This window comes from Electrophorus electricus, chromosome 4, assembly GCF_041902795.1.
Source record: "Electrophorus electricus isolate QZ-2024a chromosome 4, ASM4190279v1, whole genome shotgun sequence".
Taxonomy (NCBI): Eukaryota; Metazoa; Chordata; class Actinopteri; order Gymnotiformes; family Gymnotidae; genus Electrophorus; species Electrophorus electricus.
Window position 1 is genome coordinate 34,763,370 of NC_137500.1, and position 14,875 is coordinate 34,778,244.

Here is a 14,875-nt window from a genome sequence, read left to right on the forward strand (position 1 = left end):
TTGTTTTCCTGATAAGTGCATGCAAAACCTTACTATAGGAATAACGGGCGCCATTAGTGTGATAATATTGGCATTATTTTGTCTCGAAAGGTACAAAAGGGGGGATAGTGGGCTTTCAGAGTCATCAACAACAATGTAATGGCAATTTAGTTTGTGAGGTCTCCCTGGTAGCGGCAGGAGAGGCGGAGCCTCTGGAATGTCAAGCATTCCATACACCATGGGTACCAGCCTCGGTAGATGATGTTACAGCAGCAGCACTTAATTATAACTCATCAGACTGTCAAATCAATATGGGAGTAGGGTTTATGCTAAATGTATCTAAGGCAGTAGCTGCCATTGGTAATCTCCCCGCATGGGCCTTGGATGGTGGTTCATGGCCGGACCACAGGACAGACTGCGACATTGACATTAGTAAATGGTATTACCTCAATTCAGAAATATGTCCCTACCAGTATTACCTGTGACAGGTACCACCTGTCTGTGTTCTGCAGGCTTACCTGATGGTCCATTTTTAGGCCACATGCCGTGTAAAAACGAGGTATGGGCATTAGGCGTGGGACTGGGCAGATGCACAATAAATAATATAACAGGCACACCGTCTCTTTGCCCTGTGATCCTGGGCACTTGAGCATCTACAGCTATCATGTGGATATGCGGTAGGATGGCATACTCCAGCCTACCCACTTTGATTGTTAGTAATACCAGTCATCAATTTCCCTGGAAAGGATGTTGTACCCCAGCATTAACTATCCCATCTCTGGTCATATATACACATTCGCAGTCGACATCAGGCAGTGCTAAAAGGTCTATAATTATTGGCACCCCTAATAGGTATGGTGGGTATGTAATGGCCAACCCATGGACTGACCCTGGAGCAAACATAGGTTAGAGTTTGTTCCTGGTAGGAGGAACTACTGCAGCCCTTAATAAAATTAATGGTTTGGCATGGCAGGTACTTAATTTAGCCAATAGGACTGAAAACGCCCTGGCATTTCCTACTGCATTCAAAACCGCCAGGGTGGTACCAATCCTCAAGAAGGCCACACTTGACAGCTCCAGCGTTACCAACTACAGACCGGTATCACTTCTCGCTTTCCTCTCAGAAGCCCTTGAATGAGCAGTTTATAATCAATTGTCTCTTTTTCTCACCCAGAACCAGCTGCATGATCCCAATCAGTCTGGCTACAAACCAGCACATTCTACAGAAACGGCCCTCATAGCGGTGACTGAAAAACTTCATGCCACTAAAGCTGCCAAACAGTCATCTGTTTTGATTCTTCTAGACCTTTCAGCAGCCTTTGACACAGTAAACCACAACATTCTTCTCTCTGTTCTTTTCAGGCTTGGTGTGACTGGCTCTGCTTGGAGATGGTTTCAGCCCTATCTGGATGGACGGTCCTATCAGGTGACATGGAGAGGATCCACATCCAAACCACGTAGACTCTCCACTGGTGTTCCACAAGGCTCAGTATTGGACCCCCTTCTCTTTGTATACTCATTCTGTTGGTGACGTAATATCTTCTCTTGGTTTCTCCTACCACTGCTATGCCAATGACACTCAATTATTTCTTACTTTTCCACCCTCTGACACGCAGGTCTCCAGACGTATCTCGGCGTGCTTGACTGACATTGCGTCATGGATGACAGCTCACCACTTGAAGCTCAACCCCAGTAAAACTGAGCTTCTGTTCATCCCAGGTACTCTCAACCCTTACCATGACATCACTGTTTCCTTTGAGAACTCCCTGGTATCACCATCCGAAGCTGCCCGTAGCTTGGGCGTAACTTTGGACAACCAGTTGTCGTTCTCAACTCATGTTTCTAATCTAACCCGGTCTTGCAGATTCCTCCTTTGTAAGATACGAAGGATTCAACCCTTTCTTTTGCAGGAAGCTACCCAGTTGCTTGTGCAGTCTCTTGTGATCTCAAAGCTAGACTACTGCAACTCGCTACTTGCTGGTCTTCCTCTAAGAGCCATCAAACCTCTACAACTTGTCCAGAATGCAGCAGCACGATATGAAGCAGAAGATATGTTTGAAAATACATAATTCAATCATCTGAAGTTCACACGTTAGTCCACTGCTGCGCTCCCTTCATTGGCTCCCTGTAGCTGCACGCATCAGATTTAAAACCTTGATGCTTGCCTACAAAGCCAAAAATGGACCAGCTCCTTCATACATGTGGTCAATGGTCAAAGCCCGATCTGTACCTCGAGTACTTCGAACCTTAAGTACGGCTCGGCTTGAAATACCTTGCTTCAGGTCTCACGGATGACAAGCATTGAGACTATTTTCTGTCCTGGCTGCAAGATGGTGGAATGAACTCCCGTTTGCTGTCTGGACAGCAGAGTCCCTTGCAGTCTTCAAACGCAGACTGAAGACCCATCTATTTGCAAAATATTTAAAGGATAACTGACACTGCTCCCTTATTGACTGACTAATTTAGTACTTATTGTAGGGCACTATTTATGCTTTATAACAAACTCTAGCACTTATTGTTTATAGCACTTATCATTGTTTAAGATAGATCTTATGTATTTTGCACTTCTAGGTATCAGCATTCATCCCTGTATTCTACAGTATTCTAGTTCATTGGTATGTTTAATTCTAACCTACTATACTGTACTTGGATATATTCTATGAGTAAATGACAAAGCACTTTTGTAAGTCGCTCTGGATAAGAGCGTCTGCTAAATGCCATAAATGTAAATGTAAATTTGCTTAAAAGATTCGAAGCATTGCAGTAGGAGTGAACGACATGACGTAAAATTCATATCACTGGTAAAAACATCCAAAGCTCATAACGCGTTACTAAAGAAGTAAATAATTGCTGGGTCCAGCCAACCGTCATGTACAGCACAAAACCAAAACTCTGCGTGGCCTACGTGCACACGCCTTTTACGTAAATGTAATTTAAAGGGACAGTACACAAATTACTGACTTACAAATGGTGCAACAAAAAAATAACCTTCAAGATACAGATAAATTAAACTGCACCACTTGTTTGAGAGCTGAAAGGAAGCTCATTGTTGCTGTGATTGTAAGGGGCTGCTCTAGAAAGAAACCCAGGGCTGAAGTTAATTCCCAGCCCAGCCCTGATGAGTTGTTTTTTTTTTTTTTACTTTAGTTCCTCCTGCACTCCTTGGTGCATTGGGCAACAAGCGCTCTCCAACGGGTCCTATCGGCTACAGCGTCTCTGGCTTCATCCAGTGAGCGTATGTCAATAGTTTTTAGGTCGGTGATGAAGGTTGATCTCCAGGTGGTTTTGGGTCGGCCTTGCTTTCGCTTTCCTCCTGTCTGTGTCCAGTGTACAGCTGCCTTTGAGATGCGTTTGTCTAGAAGACGTAGGAGATGACTAGCGAGGCGCATTCTGCGTCCGGTGACGATTTCTTCCAGCTTCCGCAATCCACTCCATTGAAGAACTTCCTCATTGGTAATTCTGTCCTTATACGAGATACCCAATATTTGGCGGAGGCACCGTTGATGGAAAACGTTTGGTTTCTGAGCGATCCTCTTTGTGTTCCTCCAGGTTTCACTGACGTAAATGGTGGTTGGGATGACGATCGCGGAGTACAGACGCATTTTGATTCCTGTATTGATTGTTGTTGAGGACCAGATGCGGCGTAGATGCTGGAACACACCCGCCGCATTTCCGATCCTACATCGAACATCCGCTTCTGAGCCACCGTCATTATTGGATACTATGCTGCCGAGATATGTGAACTCGTCGATGTCCTCCACCGTTTACTGCCCAATAGTTATCTGCACCTTCGTTTGACGATTCACCCGCATGACCTTGGTTTTGTCTGTGTTAATGCGTAGGCCAACCTTTTTCGCTTCGCCCTCAAGGCATGCTGTCATGGATTGTAGAGCCAGTTTTGTATTCGTTAGCAAGGCAATGTCGTCTGCGAAATCGAGATCAGTGAGATGAGATCCATTTGTCCAAGGGATTCCAGTCACTGGGCTCATCATCACCTTTTTCATGACATAGTCGACTGCGAGCAAAAAGAGAATTGGCGACAGGATACATCCTTGCTTGACTCCGGTTTCGATGTTGAAGAAGTCTGTGTAGCCATCGTCTGTCCTGACGCAGCAGCTAGAGCTGATATATAGGTTCTGGAAGACATTGACAAACCGTTGTGGAATGCCGTAGGCTCGTAAAATTTTCCACAAGGAGCCCCTGTGGATGCTATCAAAAGCCTTTTTGAAGTCGATAAAGTCGATGAGCAGGGGGCGCTAGAATTCGATGCGCTGTTCCATGATATTACGAAGCGTGTAAATCTGCTCACTGCACGATCGGCCTGCTCTGAATCTGGCTTGCTCTTCCCGGAGAATTTCATCCACTGCTTGTTGTAGGCGCCATAATAGAACGCTACAGAAGACTTTCCCAGGAACCGAGAGGAGTGTAATGCCCCGCCAATTGTTGCAGTCGGCAGTATTGCCTTTCTTGGAGAGTTTCCCGATTACTCCTTTCCTCCAGTCACTTGGTACGCTCTGATCTTACCAGCACTTGTTGAGCAGCACTGTGAGGGTGTTTACAATTGCGTCTCCACCATGCTTTAGCATTTCCGGTGCTATCTCGTCTAGGCCGGGTGCTTTGTTGACTTTGAGTGTTCGAATAGCCACCTTAGTTTCCTTGATAGTGATTAGATCAAAATTAACTACCAGGTCTGGAGGTGGCGGTGTGGCGCCAAAGTCATAGGTGTTGGCAGGGGTGGGCTGGTTCAAGGTTTCCTTGAAGTGTTCTACCCAGCATGAGTCTTGTTCTTCTTTGGTGAGCAGAAACACCCCGTCCTTGTTTTTGATGGGTGCACTTGAGTTGCTCCATGCCCCAGTCAACTCTCGTACAATGCGGTACAGCGTCTTATTGTCATTCTTGCTAGCCGCCTCATGTGCTTCGGCTCCTTTGCATTCCAACCATGCCTTCTTGTCAGATTTGCAGCTTCGTTTGACTGCCGTATCCAGTTACCGATATCGCTCTGCTGTGGTTTCCTTGTCAGGGTCAGCTTTTGCCTGTTCGCATCGGCATTTTGCGATTTTCCTTTCGTCAATCAGGCTCCAAGCTGGGTCCCGTATCCAACGTTCTTTCTGTGTCCCGCGTCGGCGACCCACGGTTTCCTTTACCGTTTCTATGACTACTTGTTTGAATGCCATCCAGTATTCATCGAGGTTGCCCGCATCTTGGAGTAGCTCGAGCCGATTTCTCAACTCCAGTTGGAATTGTTGGACCGCGGCAGGATCTTTCAGCTTCTCCACAGCGTAAGGACGTTGTCGTTGCTTTTGTTCTCTCTGCTTGAGCCGTAACCGAATTGAGGATCATACGAGATAATGGTCCGATCCAACGTCCGCTCCGCGATAGGCTCTGACGTCCAATAGTGTTGAACGCCATCGCCAAGAGATACAGATAAAGTCAATTTCATTGTATGTGGCTCCATCCGGCGATCACCAGGTTTTCTTATGGATGTTTTTGTGTCGTAAGTATGTGTTACCAATGCAGAAATTGTTCATATTGCTAAAGGATAGAAGTCGTTCACCATTATCGTTGGTCTGTCGCCCCAAACTGTGTGGACCAATGACGTTTTCTAAGCCACGACGGTCGTCGGTAATTTGCGCATTGAAATCACCGATGAGAAGTTTAACGTCATGGGTCGGAATTTCATCAATGGTGTCTTGTAGCAGTCCATAGAACATATCCTTCCGATCGTCATCGGAGTCTTCGGTTGGAGCGTATACTTGGATGATGGAAGTTTTAGCGTGTCTTGATTGAAATCGCGCCGTGATGATGCGATCGTTGACAGGTCTCCATCCAAGCAGTGCACATGATGCCTTTTTACTAAGCACCAATCCGACACCATGAATATGGTGCTCCTCATGTCCTGAATACAGGACTGATTTGCCATCACTTACGATCTTTCCCGATCCAGTCCAATGCATTTCGGAGATGCCCAATATGTCAAGATTGTAGTTCCCACTTTTGCAGAGAGTTCTAACGTTCCAGGTGCCTAATTTGGAAATCATTTTTGCATCGAAGGTTCCGGTCTGCATCGGGCGTTGGACACCCTCGCGGGTTTGCTCCAGCACCATCATCAAGTTAGAGCCAGGTCCTCTTTGCTGATGGGATCGTTTAGAATATTTGCTTGTTGTTTCCATAGCGGTAGAAGTTTCTACAGGGCCGGGTTGCTGGCCCGGCGCCTAACCCTCCTCCTTTCGCATCCGGCGCTTGGGAACCGGCAATGGATGAGTTGTAGAACCCTTAAATAATCTTTTTTTTTTTTTTTTAAGATTTCCAATCTCCTTTTCCCTCCTACACCGTTTAAGGATGAACTGCTATTTTATACAACTCAACTTTCATTGTCCGTAGGGATGGACATGGTGTTACTGTAGAAGCCTTTGAAGCGAAGAGAAATAGGGGGACACACACAAAAAACCCTCAACAAAATAAGCACGTCATTGACAGGTCTAGACTACTGATTAAGTCTGTTCATGACCAAGAGAAAATTCTAAACAAGATGTGATGGAAAATGATACGAAACTATGTATTATGTGATTCATATAAAATCACACTGATCCTTTTGTTCGTAAATTAATAATGCTGTTTGCACATTTGTATCCGCCTGTTGCTGATTAAGTTGAACATGTATCAGGAACTGTTAACATCAAGGTCAACTTGACATACAACCCACACTGTTTGGAGTCAGTTTGGGTTGGTTTGTGGAAAAAACCAAGCCGAGAGCCGATTGGCTTATAGCCACAGCAACAAAGGAAAGAAGAGCTGCTTAAGAAAAGATGATTGGTTAAAGACAGCACAGGAGTAGTATAACTAGCCACGGTTTTGTATACTCGGGGCTCCCTACCTGAGGCGAGCCAAACATTTATTTTATTCTTTTTCTTATTAAATTACCCTCTTAATCACGTCTGACTTGCTGTTTGTTCAAAATTCCACAAAAATTGGCGTAGTCGGCAGGATCAGCAAGGATCAGCAAGAGGCAACACGCGGAGCAGCGGTGACTGAACTTCGAGGACGCTCCTCAGAGAGAAAACTGAGCTGGAGAAAAAGGGAAATCCACAAGAATACGGGAAAGTACCTAACCAGGGAGTGACGTCCCGCTAGACTCCGGTGGTCTACTCCGCCTGATCCAACGAACAGAAAGTAAGTGGTGGAATTACAGTAATTTAATCTTAGAAGAAAGTGACATAGTGATCCGCCTGAGTCTACCCTGGGGTGGGTCTGCAATGTAACAGAGTATATGAGATACTAGGGCTTAAAAATAGGGTCAGGAGGACTCCGGAGTCTGGGACTCCGCCAGCCTAAGAGAACAGGCTGAGTAGACATACTAGTGTAAGAAATAGGCCCGGGCTGACAGAACACCCCGCAGGGAAAGGAGTGGACTCAGTGAACCAGCACGGATTGCTGGAGCGGAACTAAATTAAAGCAACGTCGGAGACGTGATTAACAGAAAGGAAACAAAAAAAAAAAAAGGAAAATTTTAAATAAAATATTAGTACCCCCTTTACCCTTATATAAAAAAAAGGGGGAGAAAGAGAAAAGAGTTTATTTGTTTGTTTCTGTCATATTTGGGTTTATTTGTTTGTTTATTTTATTTGTTTATCGCCCTTACCCACAAAAGAAAAAAAAAAAAAAAAAAAAAAAAGGTGGAGGGCAAAGTAAGGAATATGAATTTAGCAAAGACAAGTTTTCCAGTAGCCTGTTTTTCCAAATGAGCAAAGACTATGGGGAACATGTAAATACACACGTCCCATTTTGGATTAAATACTATGGGTTTAATGTATCGGGGACTTTGAGTGTTGCATATTTACTTAAATTGGTTGAAAGAGTTAAGGTTAAATCAAGGGAGGCTGATAAGAAAGCGCGGAAATATTTTGACAAGAACAGTGAAGATATGTTGGAAAAGGCAAAAATGTGGTTAGAGGAAGCTGAAAAAAGACAGAAGCAGCAGGTAGGGCATAGAAAAGGTAATAATGAAGTGTCTCAGTGTGTTTCCTTAGCTGATCCTGACCTCAATGCTGCCCCGCCGAGAGCCCCCCAGCTGATTCAGCAACCACAAGTGCCAACAAACCCACCTCCATATCCTGAGCCAGGGACTTCATCGCTAACATCAAAGCCGTCTCCATATGACGAACCAAGACGACAACTGGAGGCAATAACATCACCAGTGGCTCATCACACTCAAAGTCACGCCACTATAAAGCCATCCGCAGGGCCTGAGACAAGCTATGCCCCGCAGTTCCCGATGGTGGAGGTATCTGGACCTGAGGGAGTGATTATGGTCCACCGTCACTGGACTGCAGACGACATCATGAAAGCGGCCGACGGCCTGAGCAAGCCAGGTGACATCGGCGGACGACGCTTCGGACAAGAACTGATGGCATTCGTGCAGTCCTGCAGAACAACTCAGGCTGAATTGAGACGGTTGCTGATGATTCGACTCGGACCACAGTATAACCGCATTGACAGAGGCTGGGTGAATGGAGATGTCCGTCTCCATCTGCCTGAGTGGAATGCACCGCCCCAAGGCCAACCTGACCTAAACAGCCCATACAGAGAGATGATAAGAGGACTCATCAAAAGAATGGAAGCAGCATATCCAACAACTGTTAACACTGATGTGATAGCAGCATGCAAGCAAAGAGATGATGAGCCCGTCGCTGATTTCCTCATTCGTTTGACACGTGTCCACACTGACCATTGTGGAATTGACGCGCCAGCACAACGTGCAGCGGGCCTCGGAGAAGTGGGGGCATGGGAAGCTCATCTGAGAAACAGCTTCCTTATGAACATGAGAAAGGACATTAGCGACCTCATCAGAAAAAACTGCATCGGCTATAGTAGAGCCCCTTTGTCAACTATTGAAGAACACGCCAAGCATCATCAAACGGGAGCGTCAGCGTGCCGACACCACTCATCAGGCGATGCTGACCATGCTCCAGACAGTAGGGGACAGAGGAAGAGGTCGTGGACGTGGCAGAGGACGTGGACGCGGACGAGGGAGAGGAAGAGGCCAAGGAAAGGGACTTGAAGGGAAAGAGTGCTACAATTCTGGGAAGTGTGGACACTTTGCAATAGACTGTCCTGAGGGGGAGAACGAAGAAGATTTTGGTGATTTTGATCCTACAATTAAGGAAGTCAAGCTAGACTGACGGGCGGCGGAGAGGCAGGACGGCGACGGACCACTGAGAGAAGACGACAAAAGGGAAGTAACAAATTTAAATGACCAACTATTACAGCAGATTAGTAAGGGGTCAAGAGACCTCCCCGAGGTGATTGTGAACGTAGAGGGAAAAAATGTTAAGTTTTTGGTTGACAGTGGTGCTACCCACTCGGTGTTAAAAGAAGGTTTAATAGAATGTAGAATGAGACCAGGATATGGGATAACAGTAATTGGAGTGGGAGGTCATCCCATTGATGAAAGGATGTCCGAGCCTCTCCAATGTAGTTTAGGAAACAGCCAATTCAAACACAGCTTTTTGGTGTCAGAAACCTGTCCAATTAATTTGTTAGCTAGAGATTTAATGTGTAAACTTGGGTGCACAATTAGCAGCAACCCAGAGGGGTTATTTGTTATGTGGGAAACACCTACACAGGGAGTCCAGCTAGAGACAGGAGTCCCTTTGTACGTGTATGAATTGCAGTGCACTGCTGGGGAAGTACTAACACATTTTATGACTGAAGTTACTAACACGCTACCCGGAGAGCTGACAGTTAAACAAAGTGACTCTATTCACTGTACAATGAAGGTCCATGAGGGATCTGATGTTGATTTTGAACAGAAATTTGACTTAGGGGGCAGCGACAGTTTGATTATCACAGCTATAGCATGGGATTGCGAGTGGGCTGCGGGAGTGGTGCAGCTCTCAGCTAAACAGAAATCTTTATATTCGATCTCACATGCAGCACCTTATGTGTCGTTGGCTAGCGCACATGCTGACCCAGATTGGCAGAGAGTAGGGTTATGGACCAAACGTGTGTTGAGCGCAACTGATTGGATAAAAGAACCCCAGTATGAAATTATGTACAGTCCGAGCATAGAAGTGTGGAAAATGCCAGCCCCGTATAGGTTAAATTGTAAAAGGGGGGTCGAGCTCGTGAGTCCAAATATGGTAATTATGGCAGCCTCTGTTACCCTCTCAGAGGAGGAGGAAGAGGAACTGAAAACAGTTCCTGCAGGGTTATGGGCACAGGGAAAAAATGATGTGGGCTTAATAAAAGGATGTGAGCCTGTCCACATCACCCCAAAATCTGATTATAGACCACACCAGCACCAATACCCTCTGAAACCAGAGGCAGCGGAGGGTATTAGGCCTGTGTTCCAATCATTAAAACAAGCAGGAGTAATCGTGCCGTGCCCAGATTCACCGGTACGTACTCCAATTTTCCCAGTTAAGAAACCAGGGAGAGATGAATGGAGATTTGTGCAGGATTTGCAGGCTGTCAACGCGGCAGTACACCCTAGAGCCCCAGTAGTTCCAAACCCGCACACCATTCTCTTTCAGATCCCACCAGATAGCAAGTGGTTCAGTGTAGTTGACTTGTCCAATGCTTTTTTTTGTGTACCTGTGCACAAGGATAGTCAATTTTGGTTTGCTTTCACTTTTGAAGGAAAGCCATACACATTCACGAGGTTGTGTCAGGGGTATTGTGAATCACCAACCATTTGCAATGCCGCCTTACACCGAAGCCTAGAAGCTTTGGAGCTCCCTGAAGGAACAGCCTTGCTGCAATACGTTGATGATCTTTTGATTTGTGGGAAAACACGAGAAGCGTGTAAACAAGCCACGGTGGCACTGCTACATCATTTAGCAGGGGAAGGCCATAAAGCATCCAAATCCAAATTACAGTTTTGTAAGCAGCAAGTGCATTTTTTTTTTTAGGACATGACATTACTGAACAAACGCGCATGCTGACTAAAGACCGAGTGAATGCCATCTTGACTATACCAAAACCCATAATGAAAAAACAACTGCTGTCCTTTTTAGGCATGTGTTCCTATTGTAGAACATTTATATCATCTTATGCAGAGCATGAGGGGCCACTCAGGAATATAGTACCGACCAAGGGGTCGAATGCCTTTCAGTTAGAATGGACGCCAGAAGCCGAAGCGGCCTTTACAGCATTGAAGCAGTTATTACAGGTCATGCCTGCCTTAGGCATTCCAGATCCCAATAAACCATTCGAACAAACCATGTCTCCCCACAGCCTAAATGAAAGGACTAATTGAGATTGCTCATGGGAGGAGTCACATGAGCAAAGGGGGGATAGTGGAGAGCATAACGAGACATTGGTATGCACCGGGAATAAACGCACATACCCAAAAGTTTTGTTCCCGATGCCTGGTATTTGCACAAAATACACCACACGGAGATAATCATACCAAACACGCACCCGCCGGACACCCGCCGCCCAGTGAGCCATTTCAACATGGGCAAATAGATTTTGTAGAACTAACACCAGCTGAAGGGAAGAGGTACATGCTTGTGTGTGTGTGCATGTTCAGTAAGTGGGTGGAGGCCTTCCCAACAGGCAAACAAGATAGTGATGCAGTAGCAAAAGCACTACTGAGAGAAATCATTCCCCGGTGGGGTTGCCACAACGAGTGTCTAGTGACAATGGAACACCCTTCGTACATGAAGGGCTAAAGGCTCTGACTAAATACCTAGGCGTGGATATGAGAAAACACTGCAGTTATCACCCAGCTAGCGTAGGGGCAGTAGAACGGGCAAACGGTACCATTAAAGGGGGTCTAGCTAAATTAATGCAGGAAACAGGCATGAATTGGGTAAAATGCTTTCCCCTCGTCCTGTGGCAATGTCGAAACAGACCGCAGGCACGAACAGGACTATCAGCTTTTGAGATGGTGTTTGGACGGCCTCCCAACACAGGGGTAGGACCACCCGACTGGGACACTAATCTGATCAATGAATCGCTTTTGCAGTATTGTGTGTCTCTGCACAAATCTCTCTCCCATGTGTCTAAGCAGGTAAAGGCAGTCCTTCCTGAGGTGATGGACAATCCCCTCCACATGCATCAACCAGGCGATTGGGTGCTGATAAAAGACTTCAGAAGGAAGCGGTGGAGCCAACCCAGGTGGAGAGGACCATTCCAAGTACTACTGACGACAAAAAAACGCATGGCCTTGGACATGCTCCTCGCTAAGGAAGGGGGAGTGTGCTCAATGATAGGCGACCATTGTTGCACGTACATACCGCCCAATGATGCACCTGGAGATAATATCTCCATGGCCTTGGACCACATGAGTAAGATTGCTGACCAACTTCGTGCTGAAGAAGCCAGAGTGAGACCTTGGGACTGGAAACAGGGATCTCTATTCTCAATGTGGAAAAGTATTGTAATTATGATTCTCCCATCCATTTTACTATTTGCCTTGATTATATGTTGTGGACCTTGTTATGTCAATGTATACTTAGTACTATTCGCATGAATATGGATACCAGATACCAACTTATTCAGGTCACTAAAGAGGACCTGGATGAGGATAACACCCTGTACCTGCACACTGTATTCTCTGATAATTAACAAATGATTCTATAAGAATCAAAGGGGGGAAATGTGATGGAAAATGATACGAAACTATGTATTATGTGATTCATATAAAATCACACTGATCCTTTTGTTCGTAAATTAATAATGCTGTTTGCACATTTGTATCCGCCTGTTGCTGATTAAGTTGAACATGTATCAGGAACTGTTAACATCAAGGTCAACTTGACACACAACCCACACTGTTTGGAGTCAGTTTGGGTTGGTTTGTGGGAAAAACCAAGCCGAGAGCCGATTGGCTTATAGCCACAGCAACAAAGGAAAGAAGAGCTGCTTAAGAAAAGATGATTGGTTAAAGACAGCACAGGAGTAGTATAACTAGCCATGGTTTTGTATACTCGGGGCTCCCTACCTGAGGCGAGCCAAACATTTATTTTATTCTTTTTCTTATTAAATTACTCTCTTAATCACGTCTGACTTGCTGTTTGTTCAAAATTCCACAACACAAGAGAAAACTGTTAAATGTGCCAAGTACTATTAAACCTTTCGAAGCAACTTATGTACGGACTTGGCACTCGTAGTTTACGTTTCCTTTTTTTTACAAACTGGTTTAAGTGGTTCTTTATGTCCAAATCGGCATTGATGATAGCCAAGGAGTACTACACTTATTTGGTCATGTCTACACCAAAGTTCTTCAAAAACAGTCATGGTTTCTATTCGCTTAGGAAGCATTAGTTTGCTGACATAAGAACGCCTGGATAATGTGAAACCTGATAAATTGGTCAACACAGGTTACGAAGAGTACCCTTACCTGTAATTCTACTGTGGCGTAGAGTGGACACAACGATATGAAGCAGAAGATATGTTTGAAAATACATAATTTAAGATGGTGGCCACTCTGGATGACGTGGACTGGGACATATCCTGATGCAGCTCAACCAAAAGCTCTGGGTGGACGAAACCATCTACGAGGCTCTGAACTCAGGGTGGTGAGAGAGGAAAGGAAGGAAAGTAGAGTCACGGTTCCAGTAGAGTGGCTCTAGATGCCTGTGGCAGGAACTACGGACAATCGGACTACAGGAGCCCACCCTCTGGACTGATTAGCGCGGATGAATCTCTGGCGAATGAGCTAAACACATTCTTCGCTCACTTCGAGGCTACATCTAGCAGTGCTAAGGCTAACAGCACTAATGGTGCTATCGGCGCAGCCAACGGGTCATGCACAGAGCCCACCATAGGCAAATGCCCTCCATCACGGAGAGTGACGTGTGGAAAGTGTTCAAAAGAGTGAATACCCGGAAGGCCGCGGGAACAGACGGCATCTGCAGCAGAGTCCTCAAAGCCTGCGCAGACCAGCTAGCCCCGGTATTCACCGAAATCTTCAACCTCTCCCTGACACTCGGTATCATCCCATCCGGCTTCAAGGGAGCCACCATTGTCCCCGTCCCGAAGAAACCTCTTAAATAAGAGAGAGCACTACACAGTTCAACCCTGTGAGGATGCATGTAATGACAGTCAAATCAGAAAGAGACAAGTTGAATCAGATGTGTATGAGCAAAGCAAACTCTTAACATGTAGTGCTGACGCCACAAGAACCAGAAAACTCTGACCAAGAACATTGCCTGTCCGTTTCTACTGTGCGTGAAAATGAAAGAAGATCTGATCCAAAGCCATGTCTAAACATTATTAACAGATACTACCTGTTTTGTCAGAGCACAGAGAACTCCTTCTGTTGATCAAAGCAATACCTTATTGAGAGTCTATTAACTATGCCAACTGATCACAGTGAATGAATGTTTGAATAAATAAACATTTTACCAATTAGATATACATGTAGTTAACCCTTATGGTGTTCGTTTGTCTTAATAAAGCAGTTAATTTGCTAATATCGTAGAGAGTGATGGTTCAGATATACACTATGCAGTGTACTTGCTGAAAGACATATTATTTATACTTCTAGTTTACATTCTACTCCAAATAAACAATACAATATGATATTCTCAGAAATGTGGGAAAACATATTTCTTGTCTAAAATGTATGAGGAAAATAAGAAGTAACAGTGAGTTCTGACTGCATTATATTGTTTTTAAGCTAGTGGCACCTCATATAGAGAGAATGAGTCAAAAGGCAGGAGCACCATGTGAGTGGGTTCATGCTGGTTTTGTAAGAAACTAACACAGGCAGTTCGTGTCTGTTGAAAGTGGCGTTGGTTAATTACACAGAGACAAGGGAAAACACTTTAATTTTCAGGGAAATTTTAACAATGTTATAACAGTGGCATAACAGTTCACCTTTTTATTTGTGTTTTCTGAAATGCTAGTTGTAATGAATTAGCCTCATCCATATATTTAATTAGCC

At 45.1% G+C, this 14,875-nt stretch overlaps 1 protein-coding gene and 2 long non-coding RNA genes across 3 annotated transcripts in view; 2 read left to right on the top strand and 1 right to left on the bottom strand.

The window, feature by feature from the left end:
* LOC145643335 (uncharacterized) overlaps nt 1-14,875 on the bottom strand; it is a 38,068-nt gene that overhangs the window by 17,858 nt on the left and 5,335 nt on the right. The window lies entirely within an intron of this gene.
* On the top strand, nt 441-12,986 carry LOC145657581 (uncharacterized). The gene is made up of 5 exons (XR_014123409.1): nt 441-1,222; nt 1,342-1,698; nt 3,127-3,432; nt 3,529-7,149; nt 11,993-12,986. It is a non-coding gene; the product is annotated as an uncharacterized LOC145657581 (long non-coding RNA).
* LOC145657580 (uncharacterized) overlaps nt 8,185-14,875 on the top strand; it is a 48,301-nt gene continuing 41,610 nt past the window's right edge. The window contains exon 1 of the mRNA XM_081713482.1: nt 8,185-12,364. Coding sequence (XP_081569608.1) covers nt 8,252-9,037 — 786 coding nt within the window. The 5' untranslated portion in view covers nt 8,185-8,251 and the 3' untranslated portion in view covers nt 9,038-12,364. The remainder of the gene's footprint in view (nt 12,365-14,875) is intronic.